The sequence below is a fragment of the Chinchilla lanigera genome, unplaced genomic scaffold, assembly GCF_000276665.1.
Source record: "Chinchilla lanigera isolate Chin_1 unplaced genomic scaffold, ChiLan1.0 scaffold00004, whole genome shotgun sequence".
Lineage (NCBI taxonomy): Eukaryota > Metazoa > Chordata > Mammalia > Rodentia > Chinchillidae > Chinchilla > Chinchilla lanigera.
In genome coordinates, this window is record NW_004955405.1 from 19,298,563 (window position 1) to 19,323,067 (window position 24,505).

Genomic DNA, 24,505 nt, shown 5'->3' on the forward strand with positions numbered 1-24,505 from the left:
AAAAGGAAATCTCTTTAATTTTGTAGCCATCTATAAAGTGGAATATTATGTCATGAATTTTGTTACTTTTATAATGAAAGTAGAAAGTTGAAAAACCAATTTGCATTTGTTACTCATATTTCCTCATAGATAATAATAACAGAGTGAAGCTGATAGCTGATGCTGGCGTTCCAGGATCAGATTACATTAATGCCAGCTATGTCTCTGTAAGTTATTATTTTTATATATTTATAAATTATGAATACAGAAATTTCATTTCCTTTTAAGTATTTAAAACAACAAATTTATCTATGGATCTTACTGTGCCAGTACTTACAACAAAACTGTGCATCCCTATTTTATAGATAGGCATATAGAGGCATCTAATAGATTTCTATCTGTCAGCAATGATTTCAGCAGTTAGTGGCAGACATACAGCTTCATGTTACATACCCTATGCTTTCCACTGTCTCATCTGCCTTGTTAGTGTATTCTTTGTATGCAGTGAGGACGACCAATGTCATGTTAGTAAAAGGGGCACCCATTCTCATACGGTGTAAAAGGCCATTACGCAGTTCTTCCCTTCTGGACTTACAGTCCTTCAGGGGATGTTGATATCCTGTGGCTTCTATTCTCAGCTCCTTGCAGAATGCACACTCTGTTACAGCTATTCAACAAACATATCATAAATAAATCAACGTGGGAATAATTATGATATCCTTAATGTACTATCTTGCAAAAAATAGCTAAATGGTTACTGAGCTGGATTGGAAATCGAATAAAACCAAGTTTTCTCCTCCGTTTTCTTTCTCCAGTTCCTTAATTCTGTCAGTGGTCATCACCATCACAGCTGCTTAGAAACTTACACGCACCTAAATCTTGGTTGACACATTCCTGCACCCTTCTGGTCAATTAATCTGACACTTACATTGGAACTCTTTCTAAAATATTCATGAAAATTAAATGTCAGGCTCTCGGCATTGATTCATCCAGTGTCTTTTACAGTAGATAATTCTATCCTTAACTCTTCTATACAGATATTTCAAATCAGGATAAAACCCTATTTTCACCCACAGCTCCAATTCTAATACATAGTGAGGTTAAACATTTTCATTACAGGAAATTACAAATACTTCAGGGTTTCCTTGACTGTCCACACTCTTCATAGGTTTATTGTCATCACCATCATCATTATTGTTTTCCTATTCACAGATCTTTTCACTCAGGCATCTTACTTTCTTCAGTTCTTTTGAGGCTTTTCTATGGTGCTCCTTTTAATCTCCCATGTTCAACATACCTTTCCTGTGTTTTATTACTTGAAGCCTGTGAGGAGATGGAAAGAGAATTCATTCTAAATCCCATTCTGGTTGATATTTACTCCAAAACTGCAATCATACTTTGGATCCTGTTATCAAAGGAGTGAATAATGGGACAATGTAGTACATCTTAACAGGATAAGTAAAAGAGTGTTTAGAGAAGGTAGTGCATCCTTTGAATTTCATCCTGTCTTGTTGATGCCAGAACTTTAAATTTACTTAGATAATCATCTTGATTGGATTTACTATTGTGATGACATTTTATTCATTTATAAAATGATTGGAGGACTTAAAGAAGCCCACAGCCTGGGGATTTAGCTCAGTGGCACAGTGCCTGCCTGGCAAGCGCAAGGTCGTGAGTTCAATTCCCAGTACCAGAAAAAAAGCCAAAAAAAAAAAAAAAAAAAAAAGAAAATGATTGATTTCCTTAAAAATGTAATTTATCTCTAAACATTTTGCTGAAATGTTACAGTTTTTAAATTTAATAGCTGCTCTATTGATCAAATGTCTTATGATGCTATAGAGTAGGACAAAGGTAACTGGTTTTATCAGCGACTTATTGATTTGTAGCAGTTTTTATTCACCAATAAGTAAATACAAATCAATACCTCATGCTCTCCTGATGTTCCACCAGATATTGGAGTAACTGATGGTGCAGGATATGAAGATGATTAAAAAGGAAAACAGATAATTTTAGTAGGTATAACTGAACCACACAGATTCCTTAAGCAAAGTAATATTTATGTCCCCCTCACAGTTCCCTTTAAATATTCTTAGTTGTCATCAGGCAGCCATGAACAAATGATAATGTGGTATGAGCAATAAAATAGTAAACCTGAAGATATATGTTCCGCTATAAACAAGTGCTGTTATAGTGTAGTAAATCTTACATTTACTACGCTGTGTATGTAATGATATGCATAATCACAACTGAGCTGCATGGTTAGCAGACCAAGACAGAATACACTTTAGGTGAAGGCAGATTTCTATGTAAAGTGAGTTGCATATTGTATTGCTTTTACAGTTCTGGGAAATAACCTTTTCTTGGAATGCCAAGAACAACGAGAACAAACACAGCTATGATACTGTAGTGAAATTCACTTCTCAAAATTCAGGCCATCTCCACCTCAGAAAGAATATCTAACACCTCAATTCCCTCCCCCAACCTTACCATTTTGTTACATAACATCCTCATCTAAAAATTCATGAGCATATATCCCAGGTAGAAAAAAGACAGAGGCCAAATATACATAAATTGTAGGTACTAAATCTCTGGAGTAAATAAAGGGCCAGCAGGTGTTCTAGAGCTGGGGTCTCTAACCCAACGAAAGCTTCCTCTGTATTCACAGCTGCTCTGCATTGCTCGCATTACTGCCTGCGCACGTCTTCCTGTCAGAACAGTGGGGGCATGAGATTAGCATAGGAGTGGAACCCTACTAACTGTAAACTGTGGTGCAAGGGATCTAGGCTGTGGGCTCCTTTAAGTCCTCCTGAAGCCATCCCCTCCTGCCTGCTCTGGTAGCTTTCCAACAGACAGGTCTCTGGTACCAAGCAGCTACTAACTGAACAGATAATCTTAGAAATGTTTTCAAGAGAGCTCTCAATGAAAATATGATTTTAGAGACATGGGAAAGGTCCTGAACCTTCAAAATTATCTAACAAAGGCTATGAGGCAAATGTACTGTTCTAACGTCAGAAATGTATCCGTACCCACTTTGATAGAAGATTATAATTCTAATGAAGTTTGAATCTCTTAAAAAGTGAAGTGGAAATAAGCTAGAGAATCATTTTGTAAGCCAGTGAGTTTATTTGTCCTCTCTTCTTTGGTCCTTGTATACTTTATATATTTAGTGCAGCCTTTGCCTGTCTCTAATTTAAATGTATCTCATTTATTGATGTATGAGCAAGTATATAAGGTACTGAGCACTACATGATAATTTACATGTATATTTCTTTTTATCTAAATAACTTAAGAATGGGGAATTGACCTTCATGATCTTAATACCAGTCATTCGATATGTATGAAGGGTGCACATACACACACGTGAAAACGTATATACATATACACACATGTGCACATTATTAACAAATATATGTTAGATAGTTTCAGAGATATTAAGATGGATAATTTCAGCATTCAATGGCATTGTAATCATTCAAGGGGAAAAATATGTGTGTATGCAAACATACATATAGGCACATACAAATACATCACCGTAAATATAAGCGCATGTTCTACACTTCTCCCCTAGAAGGTGGCCTACTGGCTTTCTTATATGAGCAAGTCTAGAGAAGCTATGAAAGGACATGGATAGGCACTAGGGTCGTTATTGTCTGTATAATGTGCATACAGTTTAATTTTAAATGTTCCTTGCTATTTGTTTTCTAAAGTTTTATGTAGCACTTACCAATTCTAAGAAACACTTTATATCCATTATCTTACATCTAGTATTCAAAATTATTCTGTAGGATATACCAGAAAATAACTGCTGTCTCTGATTTAGAATTAGGAAGCAGGATTAGCTAATTTAAGTGACCTGCTCAAAGAGGTACACTTCTAGAAGGAATAAAGCTCAAATCATAAGCCTATACATTATTATAGGCCTATACATTATTTTCATCACCTGTACTAACTGCTTTCTTCCTTTAAAAATTCATTTACATAAGGAAAATTTAGTGAAAACTCTTACCTTCACTAAGTTTAATACAGGAACTATTGAAAAGGTATACAGATAATTTAGTGGTACCCAGTCCAAACTTGAGGAGAGTTAAGTCTGAAAGCAACAAGACACAGATTGGTATTATGTGCCCTGTTCTGAAACTAACTCCATCTGCATGTATACACTCACCTTGTGTAATTGAATAATAATTATGCATTGAATAATGATTATGCATTGAATAATCATTATGCAATAATTTAATAATTATGCATTTTCCCCCAAACCGGGAAAAGTACTGTTTTTCAGGCGATAGTTCAATTACTATTTTAGCGTGTAGTTCTGCAATGGCCGGGATATAGAAGATACTTAATAATGAGCAAATGAGTTCATAAAAAGGAATATTATATTTTAGTGGGTATATACTTATGCTTCAGAGCTCAGATGTACCTAGATTAAAATTCCTTCTCTGCATACAATTTTGTAGTTGTATGACATTAAACTCTTTAGGTTCAATATCTTTATCAGTACAGTAGGAATTGTAATACTTCCTAGAAGGCTGCCATGGAGATTAAAGAAGGTAACACAGATACGCTGGCGACACATTGGAACTTAGTGAATGCAGGTTGCTACTATTGCTGTTGATGTTGAGTAGTAGTGCATGGAACGCAAAGGAAAATCTCTGAAGCTAGATTAAGGGGTGCAGGGAAAAGCTCCACTGAAAGTCCGAGACGGTTGATGAAAGTTGACATGTGGAATGAAGCTCACACTTTGCTGTAGTTATTATAGAACTTTAAAAACCAGCCAAAATCTACATTTCAGTTAAAGGACAAATTTCTAGTTGTAAAGTTCCTGCTCAGAAAAATTCAAGTCTGCACATGAATACTAAAATATGTAGGCAGAAATAGTAAACAGAACTGGCATTTATCCCTCCATTCTCATAAAACATAATGAGAATATGTCTTAAACAATTTACTTTTAGACAAACATTTTACTCCTGCTAAGCCTTTCTTTAAGATAAATTTTCTTTATGGGGATAAAATTTAAGTGTATCGTATTTTCTCTACATGGAAATCGAGATGGGGGAAGTATGGCCATATAAAAATATAATTAAATAACAGATGGCACATTGATATATGGTATATTAAAAAGAAATTTAAGAATGTGTTGAGCATGTTTTTTGCTGGAAATGGAATATACAATGCTATTTTAGTGAATAACTTTTCTCTGTGCTACTAGATGCGACCACGGCAAGCTTTTAAAGAACTAACACTCCCAATTATTTAGATGTATGTAAATATAATTTATATAGTATAAATATAGTATGTGGGATATAATGTATTACTCTGTGTCGAAACTAGTTCCTCTCTAAGGATACCACTCCCTAACACCACTCACCAGTGATTCTGTATTCTCTTCCATATGCTTTAAGCATAAAAGATGACTAAGTTGCAACTTTCCTTATTGCCAAATCCAGACTGTTCTTTTCCTTTCCTCCCTAAAATCACCATGAAATTCTTTTTTTCTTTTCTGGTACTGGGAATCAAACTCACGACCTTGCACTTGCCAGGCAGGCGCTGTGCGACTGAGCTAAATCCCCAGCCCCAGCTTAAATTCTTGACACTAAGTACAGATGCTCTATCTCTCTTGGAAGTTAACGACCATCTTCTATGTTACTCTTTCTCCTTTGTTCAATCTCAGCCCAGGTTTATTGCTCTTCTCCCAACATTACTTAGGTCATAATTCTTGGGGATGACAAAATTCCTATAGAATATGGGTTCAGTACCCTGCCCATCATTTTCTTGGCCTCTTCCAATGACTTGCCCTCAGCTCAACCTCATCACTTGAATCACAGTATAGATCTTATCACTACAAGTGTAGCTTCTTGATTGTAGATTTTTGTTATATCACACAATCTTTCATCCCAAACTGGTGGACTCTGATAATTCTTCAATTCTGTTCTGACCTACAGTCATACTATTTGACCTACAGTCATACTGTCCTCTCATACTATTTTTCCATTCCAGTCAAGACTTCATTTCTTCCTTGCATTGTTTTATTCTCTTCATTGTGTATGCCCTCAACTCTTAATTTCTCTTTTAACCTCTATTGCTTGTTAAATTGCCAATCTCTGTTATATAAAATTCCACGGGTTCTCTGTGCTTTTAAATGCTTTTGGAGAAATACTCACAACTGCACCCACATATGTCTCTTTAAACTCATGACCATTAACATCAAAAATATTTTTGAACATGTTACAGTCCCCTAACCCAGGGGTCCCTAACCTAGTACCCTCTATGGCTTGTTAGGAACTGCACTGCACAGCAGGAGTGAGCAGAGATGAGCTAGTGAAGCTTTATCTGTATTTACAGCTGCCTCCCATCTATCCCATTATGCCTGAGCTTCTGTCACATCAGCAGTGGAATTACATTTTCTTAGGCGCAAGAGCCCTACTGTGAACTGCACATGTGAGGAATCTAGGTTGCCTGCTACTTATGAGACTCTAATTCTGAAACCACCCCCTTCTCTGCTCCAAACCACCCCAAACCCCTGCGCCCATCCGTGGAAAAATTGTCTTCCACAAAACTTGTCCCTTGTGCCAAAAAGTTGGTAACCACTGCGGGCCTAATGAATCCAAGCACCTGCTCTTCTGACTACTACGGCATTTCTTCTCTCACATCCATACCATATTTTCTATTTTCACCCACACCTGATAGTATTTTTATTATTGCACTGATAAAATTGAATAAATTACAAGTTTCCTACCTATCTGCATCTGTATTTACACAATGTCTTGCTTCTGTGGCTATGAATGAACTATCTGTTCATTCTCAACTATCTCTCAAGAACACAAATTGAGGAGTTTTCTTTCTTTTTTACCCTTTTAATTTGACTTTTTCAGTGGACATATAAATGTATTATAATTTCTTCCCTTCACAAAAAAATGCAGACTTAGGGCTGGGGATTTAGCTCAGTGGCAAAGCGCCTGCCTGGCAAGCACAAGGTCGTGAGTTCGGTTCCTGGTACCGGAGAAAAAAAAAAAAAAAAAAAAAAAGCAGACTTGGTATCACAGCTCTTTCTAGCTACTCCTTATTTTTCTGAGTCCCATTTCTCCTAAAGACCCTTGAGGAATTATCTATACTTATTATAACTCATTCCTTTTTTCCCTTATCAGTCCCACTCATATGAGGCTCTGATGCTAGGCAAATACAACTTTAAAACTTCTGTTTTTAAGGTCATAATTAACTATTCAAAAAGTAGCTTCAAGTGTCAGGTCCCATTTTATTTCATCTCTCAGCAGCTGTCTGTCACCCTTTCATCTTAGTCCCACTGGGTCTCTCTCATCTCCTCAACCTCCAAGCACTGAAATTATCTACAGCTCAATCCTTAAACGTACTGTCTCTTTCCAAAATAATCTCTTTGGTGATCTCACCCACTCTCCTAACTTTAAAGAAGAGCTGTATGATGATTACTTCAAAAACCTGTCTCTCTACAGTACTCTGAATTTCTTCCTGAATTTCAAACTCATATACTGAATTGCCTTCATGGCATTCACACTCAAGTGTAAGAGGCATTATGTGGTTAATGTGTTCAACATGAATTCCCAATTTGCCCTACAAATCTACTAATCTTGATATCTTCTTCACTTTCCTTTGGAGCCATTATTGATTCTTCCATTTCTCTCATAATCTATCAGTGAATTTCTTACCGTGTAGTAGAGCATGTGGTTAAAAGTAGATGTTAGATATTTTGAGTAACTAAGACTATTTAGATTCAAAAACATATAATTTTTTTAAAAGAAATCATTTTACAGCAATTATATTTTCAGGTATTGATCAAACACTGCAAAATACTATTTTGATGTAAATATTTATGCTGTGTATGTAATTATGTCCCTGTAGGGCTATTTATGTCCAAATGAATTTATTGCTACTCAAGGTCCATTACCAGGAACAGTTGGAGATTTTTGGAGAATGGTGTGGGAAACCAGAACAAAAACATTAGTAATGTTAACACAGTGTTTTGAAAAAGGACGGGTAAGTTATATAAAAATCTTTTTACAAAATATTATTTTATATTTGTGTTAATTGAATATTTTAGCTATATTTCAATTCACCAATAATTTAGATGTCTTTAAGGCAGTTTCAACTTAACAGCAATATTGTGAGATACATACCATAGATAGACAGAGATAGATAGATAGATAGATAGATAGATAGATAGATAGATAGGTGTAACAGTGACTCTTTTGACTAATTATTTTCTCTGAACACAGATCAGATGTCATCAGTACTGGCCAGAGGACAACAAACCAGTCACCTTCTTTGGAGATATAGTGATTACAAAGCTTATGGAAGATGTTCAAATAGATTGGACCATCAGGGATCTGAAAATTGAAAGGGTAAAAGAGTCAAGGATAAAGAACATGATGTAAAATATAAATGCTCTAATTGTCAGGGGTAAAATTAATATCTATAACTATCCCTCTCAATTATATTCATCAATATGTTTCCATGTGTTTTTAAACAAGTTTCAATTGGTATCTGACATCAGTATCTATGTCACTGTATTTAATTCCAGATTATATGGTTAAGGGATATATTAACCAATGAGTATTGAATTCTTAGGTTGACAAAAAGAGAAAATTGAAGAAAAACAACTACATTGCTCAGTTTCCTTGATGAAGAAACTAGTATTTGACTTAAGACAAAAGACTTTCAAATCACTCATCTCTGTTTGAATCCAAATAACTTGATTTTCTATTTGACTCAGGACGAATATGGCAATGACAGCGCAGGATACTGTTATACTGGCTTGTATACGTGCTTACATACAAGGAAAATAATATAATGATCTCTATATTTTCTGGCATATCAGACATAATATCTCTGTTTTTTGTAATTGGTCAGTGTGTCCAAGTTTTGAGGCCAAAATTGTTTCAAAACCTAGGATTCTGATTAGATTTGAATATTAATATTCTGTATTCAAATCTATTTGCAACCTTTCCTTTTTGGCATTTAAACTGAGAGGTGATTCTCTTTATTTTAATAATAGAAGTTATAAACAGGAAATTATGAGAACAGGGTTTTTTTTTTCCTGCTTAATAGGTAGTTATTTTCTTAAGATCACCTCCAAAAACTGACACATTCAACCTTCATGTAGTACTTATATGATTTTATTGTTTGTAAATCAACTGCTTCATCTAGCATGGGGATTGCATGACTGTTCGACAGTGTAACTTCACTGGTTGGCCGGAGCACGGGGTCCCTGAAAATAGTACTCCTCTAATTCATTTTGTGAAATTGGTTCGAGCAAGCAGAGCTCATGACACCACACCTATGATTGTTCACTGCAGGTAAGAATAATATTTACAGAGCCCTCTATTAAATGTTATTAAGTGGTGTTGAAATCCAGTAAGGTCTTTATGTTACCAGGGTAACAAGTTTTTAAAACTACAATGTTAATGTGGATTTATTTCAGGTTGCAGTTTTCTGATTATAACAAGTCAGGGTGTAGCTTTCTAATAGTTCAAATTACAGAAATAAAATGAGTGATGCAAGAGGACAAAAGCAAAAAAAAAACCCTCAGTATAGAAATTCTCATAAACTATTAAGATTTTCAAAGGCCTTTAAAATATGTTCAAATAATAGCACATGCACACTGATTTGTATACTTGTGTTTATACAGGAATTTATAAATTTTACAAATAACTTCTATTATTTTATTATTTTAGTTGCTATTAATCTACTAGCAAAATTTAAACATTTTTGTAGAAAATAACTTCTATATTTCTAAATTACAAAGAAAACTCAGGAAAATAAAATAAAAATCAAGTTAAGTGATCAACTCAAATATGGTTGTATATTTTTACAAAATTTTAACTATTCAATTTTTTTTACTAAATTTTTGAACATTGTTAATATACTCTGACTATAAATGGATATTTTCCATCATTATTGTTATTGGTATTTAATATTCTTAGAAATAATACTTAAAGCTATTTATCACTCAGGATTTTTTCTATATATGTAGTCATAATTTTTCTAATATATATCTGAATATATCAGTTTCCGTTTAAGTACTTTTCACAATTATGTGTAGAGATTAGAGGAAAAGAGTGATTATGTATTATGACTGTACCTGCAAAAGATACTGAGAACAGATAAATTTACAGAGACAGAAAGTAATGTAGTCATCAAGTGTGTTAGACAGCTTTCTCATCTCTGGGACAAAATATCCGAAACTTGTAACTTACAGAAGAGGTTTATTTGGCTCACAGTTCAGTGGGTTCAGTCCATGATTGGCCAATTTCAAGGCAGAAAGGGCATGGTAGAAGAGTCTGAGGGAGAAAAGCTGTCCCCATCATAATGTCCAAGAAGCAGAGAGAAGAGGAAACAGCTATTTGACTGCCAAGTCAAACACCCAGTGACCTATCCTTCTGGTCTGGCCTTACTTTTGAATATGAGACTTTTTTAAAGAAATAAAATTTAAAAAACAAAACAAAACAAAAAGATACAGAATTTCAAAACAAGATAATAGGAAATTAACAATGGTTGCTATATTGCATACTGTTATTTTCAAAGTAGTTGCTCAGCTTGCCAGACATGCAAAGTTGATCAAACAATTGAGTGTTAACTGTTCCTTTTAATAAACCAATAGAAATTAGTAGCACCATTATCTTAGCTATCTTGTATATATATTTCCCCCTTCTCTCTTTTCTCCTTTCCCCATCCCAGTTGTTTTTTTGTTTTGAGCAGTTTCTTTCCTTTTCACAGTATCTGTTGTACCTTTTAGATTTTATTTACTCTTTCAGTATCTCACACTAGGGGGATGTATGAGATTTTGAAGAACATTTTAGATCTATCCTACAACACCAAGTGATGGAGATATTGTGGTTTGTATCTACAATGTCCCACAAAAGACTCATGTGTCTGGAGGATGGGTTTTTGAAAGGCAACTGGGTCTTGAAGGCTCTGACATCATCGGTTGTTGATTCATAATCTGAAGGTATTTTTGAGACATGATGGAAACTTTGGAGTTGAAGGGAGTAGATCACAGGAGTATGATCACAGGGGCTGTATTTTGTCTCTGGCTCCTTCTACTCAGGCTCTTTCTCTACTTCCTGACCAAGATGAAATAAGCTGCCTTCCTCCATGAGGAGGCCTAAGTCAGGGGACCGAGCAGGCCATGGAAAAAAACCTATGAAATTATGAGGCAAGATAAATATTTCCTGCTGTTAATTGAACAGGTTTTTTGTCACAGTGATGGAAATTAGACTAATACAGGAGAGATAGGGAGTGCTTTTCTGGTATGATGAAAAAATTTTAGAACTAGATAGTGGTGATGGCTACAAATATTATGAATGTACTTAATGCCACTGAATTGTATGCCTAAATATAGTTAAAAAGTGAATTTAAAAAAAAAGGTGAATTTTATGTTATCTACCTTCTAACACAATAAAAAGATATATTTATATGAGCAATGTATTTTAGTAATATTTCTAACAGTATACAATGAATAATGTGGTAGAATGTATAGGAAAAGATAAATCCATACAATTTTTTCAGCATTTGGAGAAAAGAACATCACTATGTAACTTAAATATTATACATTTTTCATGAATATTTTGAACTTTCATATTTCAAGAGTGAGACATAAATTCTTGCTCATTGTGAAGTATGTAAACAATATCTATATATATAAAACAAAAAGTGAAGCCTTCATTCTCACCCTCAATTTAATTTCCTGCCACATATTTAAATTTTTTAAATAATATACTATGTAAATAGTACAGCACTTTGCTGCTAGAGTCAGGGATAGATTCTATGCTGGCATCAATGATGACTAAACCTTTAATAAAGCAATAAATGAAGTTGCAACGCTGCCTCCGGCTTCTCTGAACCTTGACTATTTCTTCATGTGTGCTTTAAGGAGACATAAAAACTGAAATGTTCTACAAATTTGATGTGTCCAAAACAGAACACTTGACTCAGCGCCCCCGCTCTTCATGTGTTCCAGTCTTGGTGAACAGCAAGCTTTTTGTGCTTAGGCCATGAGCCCTGAAGTTTTCCTTAGCTCTCCTCTTCCTCATCCACATTCCACAGCCAGTCCAGCAGCACGTGCCCTGATCCTTGACCTCTCTTACCTTCCCCACTGTCCTCTCACCTTCCTGGTGTCCTTGTTTTTCTTCCAGACATAGAAACTTCCCTCACTAATACCTGTTCTCATTCTGTAGCACCAAGGTCCAATGACCCTCTCGAAAATACTTCCCAGGGTGTTGAGATGCTTTTCCTGTTGACCTTATTCAAGCTTCTCATTCTGTATTTATCTTAAACTGATTTATCTTAAGGCAATTTATCTTTCTCCTGGCACGTTACTATGAAGCACATACATTGCCTGTGCTTGTGTATCACTGTCCTCTAGAATATAAACTCCATTATATGTAGAGGCCATGTTGTTAACTACTGTATCCCAGATACCTAGAACAGTGTCTGGCACTAAAAATATATTGAATAATTTAAATATTGGTTTCTGAGTTCAGGCATATGAGTGGACATGTTACCATAATCAGTTTTATGCTGCAATACAAGATTTTAGGTTAAATCATATGAAGATACTGATATTTGATTGTCTATTACTTATAAAATTGCAATTTCATGTGGTTCAAAGTAATATTTATAAGACTAATGAACCTTCCAAATTTTTTTCAGATTTATTGCCTGTATTAATAATTTGTACATTTAGGGATCCTGTCCTCCTAATAGGAATTTCTGAATTAAGGTTGTGAGCTTTATCAATTAACAATTTTTATGAGGCACCTACCATGGGTATTTAATTTCTTGAAAGGAATAACTTATTGATTTCATTGTCTATAGTAAATGCAAAAAGTCCAGAAAAAGTGCAAAAGAAGCACAAGTGATTATTTTCAGTATCATGCAGAGGAAATGCTATTTGGTCTAGGTAAATATATGACATTCTTCATAATAAACATTACCATTGGTAATTGGAAATATCATCAATATGAAGCTTCCAGTATTGAGTGTTAAATGATTTTTTTAAACATTCTTCTCCATATTTTACCAATACTCCCTAAAATATTATAGAAGTTAAAGGCAATTGATTAAAAAATGAGCAAAACTGATATATGTAATAATGCATTGCTGATAATCAGCTATTTAAACACACTTTTGGTTGACATAAAAATCCAGAAAAACTTCACAAGAAATTTGTCTTCAAATAAGAAAAGAAACTCTTTAGGATTTATTTTTATTATAATTCATGTATCTCCACAACTATCAAAATGAGCAAACATATTTTGAATAAATATCCTGTAATTTCTCTCTTTCGGCAGTGCTGGAGTTGGAAGGACTGGAGTTTTTATTGCTCTGGACCACCTAACGCAACATATAAATGACCACGATTTTGTGGATATATATGGGCTAGTGGCTGAACTGAGAAGTGAAAGAATGTGCATGGTGCAGAACCTGGTAAGGTATCGAAGCCTGCGCTCATCCCTCAGTTTCAGTTTTGGAATCTCTGTGTGAGAGGATTTTGGTAGTGATCTGCTCTGAAGTGGGCTTAGGGCTGTATGCACACAGCAGGCACTCTTTCCTGCGGTATAAACCTCTGGGGCAAGTCTTGAAAAGGGCAGTGGGTGGAGAGTATGGGAGAAATATCAAAAACTCTGGAGCAAATCTGTGAATTTCCTGGTAGACTCTCTGCTTTCCAAAATTCCCTTGGTCAAAAAAGTACCAATACTGGAACCACTGGGACTCTTGCCTCTCGCCCATTCTGCCAGGCACAAACCTGCAGCATGGGAGGACATCACACCAAACATAAACTCCTAAAAGCCAGTCCCCATACCACTTCTGGGAAGAGACCTCCTTTTCAAACTAGGAGTGACCATCTCCTTTGTACTAAGCCAGCCCCTCCTGCTTGCTTGACCCTGCACTTTACCCTGCAACACATTTGGCTCCAGCACAGCCTGTTTCTCTATCCCTTCTAGCTTCATCATAGTCCCCTGAAAAAAAGATGAGGCTTCAAAACTATAAAATGTTTATAGACTGTCAAACTGTTAAAATACACCTCTCTCGTGTGTAAAGCCAGTTCAAGATCTCTGAGCCGCCAGTGCTTCCGTGATTGCCCTCCACATACATTGCCTCAGTCTTCTGCCACCACAGCCTCCTGGTACACCTGCCTGGATCTAAAGAATGCTTTCTTTTGCCTTTGATTGGCTCCTGTCAGCCCACCCCCTCTTTGTCTTTAAATGGAAGACCCCAGTTCTGGACTTAAAAGTCAACTGACCTGGACTCAGCTTCCCAGAGTTTCAAAACCTTTTTGCTCTCTTTGGAGAAGATCACTGCATTTCTGTTTTTTTGTTTTGTTTTGTTTTTTTGTTTTTTTCTGATACTGAGAATCAAACTCACGACCTCACACTTGCCAGGCTGGTGCTGTGCCGCTGAGCTAAATCCCCAGCCCCTCACATTTCTGATTAATGACATCCAAACTGCTTTCTGAAAAGATGCAAAAGCACTGCAGAAAGTGGTTGCAAAAAGAAACTACAAATTTCTTGGAGCTTCTGGCTTCTATAGAATCTGGATCCTCAAATTCTCAAAAACAAAGATGCTTATTCAAACTGTCTGTCCCTGGGAGCATCCAGTGTCCTACCTGTGCACATACTTGGATCCAGTTGCTACGCACTGCCTCCCCCTTTGTCTTTACACTCTAATAGCCACTGTCCTGATGAAGAAATCTGACAAGCTCACCTTAGGCCGAGCCCTGACTGTCCAGGTCCTACATGCTGTACTAGATCTCTTGAGTAACTGTGGACCACTCACTTCTGCAACATATTTGCCCACGAAGCTGGGCCCACCAGACCATGACTGGGTAAAATTAATATTAACATTTTCCAAACTCATATGCTTATGGAGCCCTTCAGTCCTTTTGTTGTCCAGCCCAGTAATGCCAATATCACAGGACATTAGTGCTCCTAGGAAGAAGCTGCTCCAGGGAAGAGACATCACACTCTGCAGGAAAACATTTTTAAGTATTCAATTTAAATTGAGAAGCATAAGATCAAATAAGCAACATTTTGAAAACACTGCTAATTGCCATGGCTTCATATCATCGTTAGGTATTTTCAAAAAAAGAAATATACACAGTGAGATACCTCCCATTTTGGTAGCAGTTTTAAAATACATATTTCAAATTATTCATATTTTATTAAAAAGTGATCTAGCTTTTTGTCAGATCTGATTGCATTGGGTTTTTTTTTTTTTTTACATCATAATCTAGCTGTAGGAAGATTATTCTAGGAGAAGACTGTCAACCTAGAAATTTATATTTGGGCTTGTACACTAAATGTTAATTTCAGTCTCTAGTTTCTGTGGGAATCTTTTGCAACCATTTGCATTCTGGCTGACAGTTAGGTAAAACTAGGTCATGCAATCCATGCCCATTCCCCTAAACGCTGAAAGGAAGCAAGTAAGTCCGGAATTGCTCTTCCTTCCAGTCACTTCAAAAGTGAAACATGACATGGGACAATAGCCACTTCATGGGTGAGAAACCTGTGTCGTTTCTTCACAAGGCCTGTATGGCATCTAATGTTTGCTTCACTGGCTTAAACTTTTTGAGGAATGGACTTTGCATTTTTATTTTAGAATGAGCCCTGAAAATAATGTATCCAGGAGTTTTATGAGGGTTTCCATATCAACCCAACTCTCAGCCATTAGTAAAATTCAATATCCTTCTGATTTTTAGTTAAAATGTAAGGATGCAAAGAAATCCTACATAGGGCAGAGTGCGGGACTGTTAATTTCTTTCTAGAAATACATCTGAAATGCATCTTCAGGTAGTAAAAGGGGAAAAATTTGTCATGTGCTGCAGCTTTGTGGAGCTGAACTTTGTAAATGGTGTGTTCAAGAACACCTATTCATTTTACCAACATGAGTGCTCAGTAGCTGTTATAAATTTCATACATCGTGATTGTTTCACCAGGCAGAGCAAAATGTTTCAGATTGAGTAAGAAAATGGAAAGGGCAAGGATTTCAAAGTCAGAGGCTGAGTTCAGAATCCAGCTGTGGTGGCTCTGAGGCATTTTTTTAACCTCTCTGGGCTACTTCTTTTTTTGTAAGATGGCTCAGTTTTCATAAGTTTGTTATCAGTGGCAAGTAAAAGAGAGCTTCTGAAGCACCATGCATAATAGCCAGCATGCAGTAAATATTTTGCTGGATTCCTTCCTTGCTGAAAACAGGTGCTTCAAAGCTCCCATTAGTTATCTGAGTTCTCTGAAGTTATGTTCTCGCTACCTTTTCCTCTGTGAAGAGAAAAGTAACTCCAGTCTTTACAAACCGGTATTACTTTGCACAAGGGTGGTTTCTTATTTTCTTCTGTTGTACCAAGGAATGATTTTAGTTTCCTTGAGAAATGCTCATGTCTCAGCACCTACTGCAACAGCCGTGGGTGGGGTGGAGGAGGCAGGATCTTCAGCAATATGCCACTAAACGGCAGCAGAGGGGCACGTCCCAAAACCAGGAGAGGGCTTTGATGTATCACTCAAAAAAAAAAAAAAAAAAAGTCCAGGAGATTTTAAAGTTCTTTCTGAAAGAAGGCTCTGCAGGATGATAACATCCTGAAATTATATTGGTGTATTGAATAAACGATTGATCTGGATCAGTCCCTTTCCTGCTCTGTATCCCGCTGGAAATTGACTGGAGTGAACTCACATGTGGTGGACGAAAAGAAAGTATCATACTTTTGATGCCAGCTTCTTTAAATATACATATATATTAAATCTTACCATACAGGTTTTTGCATGAGATGAGGAAACTGAGCATCAAAAGTGTTTAATTCTTTAGACAGCATGCCTATCTAGGGTAGAAACTTGGCTGTTCATGACTCTGCACAGCCTCCTTGGAAATAACATAGGTTGGCAGAGGGACTTGGCAGCCTTGGGACTGTCTTGTATGGCTCAGCTTGCTCTGCTGGCAGCGTTTATGCTGTCATTCTTTCCAGTGGAGAAGATGAGATGTGGATAGTCAGAAGTTTCATATATCAAGTCTGACTTCAAGTTCACATTCTGCTTTAAAAAAATACTAGAATTCATAACTTTAAAGGACTTTCAAAAAATCATATTGTGTCAGTATATTTCTATCAATGATGCTATTTTCTGTGTAACATATATTTGAAAATACTCTTGGAATTGCTGCAAGAAGTAACTTACTAGCAATTTCGGCAGAATAATTATTACTTTATACCACTTCATTTCTTATCAAAATTGAATCCTGTAACTTGATCATCCACCTCACTTACAAAACTTGACCCCTAATGACTCTTGCATGTTCTTGAAATTACATCTGCCCTTAAATAGTAAAGATTGGCAAGCCATGAGAATTAAATTGGATCAAATCAACAAACATTCATTATGCAACTAGTATGTTTTAGACAGTATCATAGGCAATGGGAATACAGAAGTGAATATGATGAAATTCTACTCTTATATAGCTGACATTCTAGTAATAAGATGTTAGTGAAAATGTTTTAAAATCCAGGAAGAAATAGGTGCTGATAATGATGCCAATAATTTCTGAAGAAAATCTCAATAGAGTTACAAGAAAGGATTTGAGATATTATTGCAGTACATACAAACATAGCCTCTTAAGGTGATCACTTTTAAGGACATTCTATTTATATCAATTTTCAATTTGTATATATGTCTTAAACATTTGTTCTTTTAAAGTCAAGGGTGTTTCCTACATACAAACAAGGATGATTTAAAATGCACCTTTCTTTTTAGTCTCAACTATCTTTGAAAAGTGCAAACTCAGAAATGCAAGTAGGTTATTGAGTTATATTGGAGAAACTCAAAAGAATCCAGATAGTACTGAATTTAGCCCAAACATTCAGTTTGTTCAGTGCCTAAATGTTTGGAAACTTCCCCAGAAAACTACCTTGTATATGCAAATTGTGAAAAAATACTTGAAAATAAGTAGGCCAAAAGTCCAGGTGGTTAACAGAATTGTTAAATATATTTAAATGTGCTCCCTTCCCGATTTCAAAACTATATAGTATCTGCATTCTAACTAGAAAAATAATTGTAAGAGAAATTAGTCACATATGAAAAGAAAAAGGAAGCTCTTGCCCAAATTAAGTAATAAGATTTGCCACATTTTATGATCACAGCAAGAAAGAATATGTTAGCACTTGGTGTTTATTGACAGATATTTTAAAATAAAACTTTGAAGTTACAAGAAGGCACAGGAACTTAGCAAACATTATGTTTGAAATGGTAGACATCTTTTATATACTATGGTAAATTTAGTCTCTAATTTAGCTATTTCACATTTGTTGAATTCAATACCGCTTTTCAGTGTAACAGTATATTTCCTCGTATAAGAAAAATCCCTACCCCACCATTTGTTTAACTATACTTCCTTTGATATCTAGGCACAGTATATCTTCTTACACCAGTGCATTCTGGACCTCTTGTCAAATAAAGGGAGTAATCAGCCCATCTGCTTTGTTAACTATTCCACACTTCAGAAGATGGACTCTTTGGATGCCATGGAAGGTAAACAGAGACAATATATACTCAATTCATTAATTTACTACCTAGAGCAGGAGGATTAATTTCATAATAACCATAAGTTTAAAGGTTTACGTGAACTAGTTTGATGTACATATTTTTTTTTAAATTTCTCTCTAATCTAAATTGGGATAATAATCTTTCCATCTGGATTGTATTTTTGCCATGAAACACTTAAGTCTTTTGAACTGTTAACTTCAATACTCTCTTGTGATGTGTTACTTTACATTATAGGTGATGTTGAGCTTGAATGGGAAGAAACCACCATGTAAACATTCAGACAAAAGATTACAACTGGAAGATATTTTCAAATCCCAGGGGCCAAAATTACCCCCTCATGCTTCTGAATTGAAAAGTGCAAACTTAAAGAAGTAGTTATGCTTCCCTCACTGTGCCTTATTAAATGGATTGACCATTTTATGAACAGTTTTAAGAAACTGCTAATTCAGAATGGTTATTTGTTTTATATGGAATAAATCTTGTACATTTAAAATGTTTAAGAAAATATGTTTCACAGGTTTTGGAGGTCATCTGTATTTTGGAATAAGCCAAATGTGAAAATTATTATTGTATTAGTATTAATGTTCCAGTGTGTATTTTCCCTATGTGTAAGATTTAATTTTGAACAAAAGCTGTAAATGTTGATTCAGTAGTGTTATTTTGGCCTCCGGGGTGTTGACGTTTCTTGTGGAAGACTTCCAGGACTGTCATAATGATCTGTACTTCCATGTATGCCCCTGTGTTTTATGAGTGCTGAGATATCATCTCATGATCCTGAACAGCTGAACAGTAACCCCCTGGCACTGCAGGGATTACTTAGCCTTTATACAGCACACAGTAGCTCTTTAGGGGAACTTAGGGCTATTTAAATTGCATTGTGATCCTCAGTTTTAAAAAGGAAAAAGGAAAACTGAAAGTACAATTGCACATATGAAGTTAGAGGGTACCTCTCTAGTCTGCCTAGATTTATGCGCTGTTGGGCACAAGTTGTACCACAGTACTGTATATTTGAATGCAGAGTTAAATGTATTAGAATATTTGTGCATTATGTCTATATTCAACCTAATGTTAACAATTTTGAAGGGTTTCTTCAGAAATGTGTAAAAAAACAGTAATAAAATCATGTAGTGTGTTGGAAGCTTGTAAACTAACGATGTGCTGCTGCGGTGCCAATGGAGCCTTCTGAACAGATTATATTAAGTGGCCTTTATTTCAATTCCCAAGGCGATTGTGGAGGAGCAGATTTGGTGGAACACAATACAATGAAATTAAACACATTGTAGTAAATTAGAGATTTGTTTAAATAAAATCTTTCAGCCTGCATTTTACTAGACGTTAATAATGTCCTAAATAAGTTAAGCTATATGAAATTATTTTACTATAGATTGCAATTAAAGGTATACAAATGAATGGAACCAATTGTATTTCTTCTGTAATAAGAGTTGTTTCTTATTTTTATTCCTGCTGGAATATGCGTGTAGAATATGTGATGGCCAATAAAATTGAATTTTAATGAATTGAGTTACTTTGCACCATAATTTCAGAAGTCCTTATTTAAACATAAATATGATTGTGCAAGCCACATAAGATATAGTGGATAATTATATTAATTCTATTACACATATAAATATAAAATAGTGTTTTATGTGTAAGCAATGACATAACATAGCTTGTATAATATAAATAATTGCGACATAGTCACTTCCCAAGTCATCCACAAAGACTAACTAGTTTCAATATGGGAGTCACTATCCAAGAAAGCAAATCCTATATCTCATGAACAGTCTGTAGGAAAGTGTGAAATTTGCATTTTCATTATTCATAGCAAGGAAATATAATAAATACAATTCACTACTGTTCTGACAAACGAGTTTACTCTACAGAAAGTTAAAGAAAAATTTATGAGAAATCTAAGATTCAAGTTGGAGTTAAAGTTCTTGTTTTTTCCTGTTAGTCATTGAAAATGTATGACAAACTGGCATGATCTGTGTGGGAGTTTTTAATTCAAGAAGGACAGAAAGCAGTGGAAAGCATTGATTAGTTTTACTTTTTAATATATTAAGTAATAAAAGGACAGAATAGTTCAATCTACAGGAGAGACTATGTTCTATAATATCTGTATAAATCAAATACTCTTATGTAGAAAATAGATAGGACACACCTATATGTGTATGAATATTTGTAAAAGGAAGTACTAGTATTAGTTCTTTTTAAGGCAGTTCTTATTAAACTTTAATTTCTGCATGAATCACCTGAGGGTGTGTTAAAAGAAAGTTTCTGCTTCAGTAAGAGTAAGATAGTCTTAAGAATCATTTCTAGGAGTAATCAAATTGTATTACTGTCTGCTCTCAGGCCTTATGCTAAGTAATATATGGATTCTCTGAAAGACGCCAGACAGGATCAGAATAAAAGACTTGGCTTCATTAACAGAATATTCATAATAGCATATATATAATTTAAATACACATAGCTTTACTAACTATATCAAGAAAGTATAACTGAACTTGAATTGAAAGTTACACATTAATGAAAACTAAGAGCTGGGGATGTGACTCAGTGATAGAGCTCTTGCCTAGCATACAAAAAGTCCTGGGCTCAATCCTCAGCACCACACAACACACACACACACACAAAGAAAACCTTAGTGATAACTAAATTTTCTCTTAATTATATTGTGAAAGAGCCAATGTGTACACAAGTTCTGTATGTGGTTGGTACATGCAAATTAAAATAACAAGAACAACTGTAATATCTTTAGAACTGATCTGTCAAAATTTGTTGGAGCACATGTACAATAAATGAGCAATATGCGTTTCATGTGAGTCAAATGAAACTGGAGCTTCTTAGAACGCTATTTCACAGATGAGAGCAGCTGCAGGTATCACCTCTGCTTTCATCTTTTGTTCAAATGCATAACTTTCATTTGTTTTATAGGTATTTGTGGAAGCCCTGGGCAAAAAAAGGGAAAAACTAACTAATTAACCCCTGACCTCTTCTCTTCATTCAGGAGATAGTGGTTTGCTCATCACATACCGTACCAAACATTAGATTTCAAAAATGGAGTCTAAGCTGGGGAAAGAATTCCATGCATGATTGTGATAACCAAGTCTATTTTCATGGACATCAACTTTTGGAAAACTCAGTGCAAATTTTTTATGAGGCCAGGAGCACAAAATCATCTGAAATTCTCAACTGAATGACATTAAAAAGTAAAAATATGAAAAAAAGTTTATACAATCTTAGCAAAACCACTTGTCTTCTTAGAACTGGTGATATTTTATACTAAATGATTTCATAAATATGGATTGCAGTCCCATGTGAAATCAGGGTTAGTATGTCCACCAGCTCGTAGAGTCATTCTGAGGAACAAATTACATCACACATATGAAATGTTTTAAAAACTACAGTGAACCTCACCAAGTAAAAATAGTCTTTTACAAAGGCTGATCAGTATGTAATGATTATCAATAAGATACTGGATCCCATATTAGGATTGTGCTGTAGTTTGTGACATTAGTGTCACATTTGTATATTTGTTATATGTGGAAAGACAGGAGGAAAATGCAGTGGTAGATATACTGACTTCAGCTAAGTCAGACCACTGATACATTTTATTAAATGAACAATTAAGCACATGCTGAAAGAATGTTTGGGTTAAACTTAAAATGAGCACAAAGAATATAAAATATGACTTGGAAAAGAGGCCAAGAATTTTTTCATTTTAGATAGTTCAACTGGACATTTTCAGTTCCTGTAATATCATCCTTTGAAAATAAAACTAATTTAATACAATGTAATAAAATGCATTATTCTCTGTTAATAAGATTTTCTAAAGGCAAAAACTTATTTTAATAATCACTAAAAGTAGTCTTGGATTGGGAAATCGTTCCAATGAATTATACATTTTTTGCTTTTACATTCATCATTCCACTTAGACCTTACAAAACCTTTTAAAATATGAAAGTCCTATATTAGATATAGGATAATGAAAGATAAGATAATAGAAGCTTAATTGCTGTACCCCAAACCACATTTAGTAAGGATAATGCTAAAACTGAGTTTGTTATCAAAAAATATCCTATAGCCCTTTGCAGATATTTGGATGAGTCTTCTAAATGACATACTTTGTATAAATGTGAAATGTTCATTATAAAAAAGGTTATAATCATTATGTGTTTACTAGCCAGTTACAGATTTTCTTCTTATTGAATGAAAATAGAGAATATCTTGATGTACATGAAACATTTTTGGCAGAATATACAACTGAAGGCAAAAGCACAATAATAATTATAAAAACAGCAAATCCTTCCAAATTGATTTGTTAATTAACTACAATTTGTTTCTAAAGCCTAAACTCTGAAAGATTCTTTCTTAAAATGAAATGTGAGTGGGATACCCTACGGAGTATAGAAACCCTACAGAACCCTCAGTAAATGAGGCTCCCTTAACAAAACATAAAAATAAGGTTTTAAACATAAACTTAAAATATATAAATTTGGAAAAATAAACTACCGTCTTTTAAATCACTAAACCCCCAAATTATATTTAATAGTATCATGTTCATAGCAACCAATATCCAACTACATATAACCAGATATAATGAAAGAGCAACAAAGAATGTGACCCATAACCAGGAGAATGATCCATTAATAAAAACAAATGTACAAGTGTACAAAAACAGATGTAGAAATAGAAGAAATAGGATCAGCAGAGAAGAACTTTTAATATAGTCATTAAAATATGTTTAGGAAAGAAAATACAAAGTTGATGGGCAGTAATAGGATTAGCACCTACTCTCTGACTTCTTAAATCAGAGGTTATATGTATTTATGTTTAAAGAATATACTTAAATTATGATATGTATTATTTGCATAATATGTTATTATGATTCACTTGCTGAATTATATGTTATTATAATATGTTATTATAATTCCACTTGCTGTAATTGACAATTGTTTTCTTTATTGAAAATTACCATATGTCAGGCAGCAAGGTAAAGATTTTGCAAAAACTAATTCAGTATTGTTAAATAGGTATCATTATTTGCTTTTAAAGATGAGTAAACCAAAGTTAAAAGAAGGGACACAGTCCAACCAAAGTTATACATTAAGAGAATCAAAGAGCCTAGCCTTGAACTTACAAAACCTGGCTCCTGATCTGTAGTGTTTGCCACTATTCCCTTTTATATTCCAGAGAGGGCAGCAGATGCATGGTATGATGTTACCTACTTAGATTTAGTGTACACATATGAACTCTATGCCCATTCTCAAGTAGAGATGCTTCTGGGTATTGTTTATGATAGTTTATTTTATGAGAATTGAATTACTCATTTCATATGGTCAGTGATAGTATGACAATGCTACCCTTTCTATACAGATATCTATTTCAGTATTCTTTCTGCTAATTCCTACTTTCTCTAATATATATACTTGATGCAAACCAATTTGTATTGTTTTTCAAATTTCTGTACATTTCTGCCAGATTTATGCTCCTATCTCTCACCTCTGATGATTCCACTGCTCTTTTTAGTAGCCCTCATTGCCACTAAATTTAGTCCATATTTTAAAAAATACCTTTCCCACAAAATTCCTCTGTTTTTTCTTTTCCAGATATAAACCAAATATTTTCTGGAATAAGAAGGTTGCTCAGTGGGTGCAAAGTTACAGTTAAGAAGAATAAGTGCCAGTGTTCTTTTGTCATCTAAAACATTCCCAGTGCTATGAGCTGCTGCTGTATTTCCCTCAATAACTAATGTCTTCCTTAGTACCTGTCCGAAGATATTTTTTACCTATTCTCATCTATTGGCATTTTCTATTTACTGATCTTCATTTGCCTACTGCTTATAAACAAGGAATCAAGGATTTTTTTTTATTTTATCCAAATTGCATTTAGCATAATTCCTTACACATGAGCAAAAATCAAACAAATATGTTCAACTGAGAGTTCACTTTAGCAGAAGTAAAATAATG

General features: G+C 34.7%; 1 protein-coding gene and 1 long non-coding RNA gene across 3 annotated transcripts in view; one reads left to right on the forward strand and one right to left on the reverse strand.

The window, feature by feature from the left end:
- The window catches only part of Ptprq (protein tyrosine phosphatase, receptor type, Q), a 194,715-nt gene extending 174,658 nt beyond the window's left edge, over positions 1–20,057 (forward strand). For both annotated transcript variants that reach the window (XM_005374365.2, XM_013517925.1), the window contains 7 exons: positions 130–206; positions 7,855–7,989; positions 8,229–8,354; positions 9,160–9,308; positions 13,305–13,440; positions 18,398–18,521; positions 18,771–20,057. In XM_005374365.2, the coding sequence (XP_005374422.1) occupies positions 130–206; positions 7,855–7,989; positions 8,229–8,354; positions 9,160–9,308; positions 13,305–13,440; positions 18,398–18,521; positions 18,771–18,808 (785 nt within the window). In that variant the 3' untranslated portion in view covers positions 18,809–20,057. The remainder of the gene's footprint in view (positions 1–129; positions 207–7,854; positions 7,990–8,228; positions 8,355–9,159; positions 9,309–13,304; positions 13,441–18,397; positions 18,522–18,770) is intronic.
- Positions 1–24,505, reverse strand: part of LOC102021620 — a 47,490-nt gene that overhangs the window by 9,687 nt on the left and 13,298 nt on the right. The window lies entirely within an intron of this gene.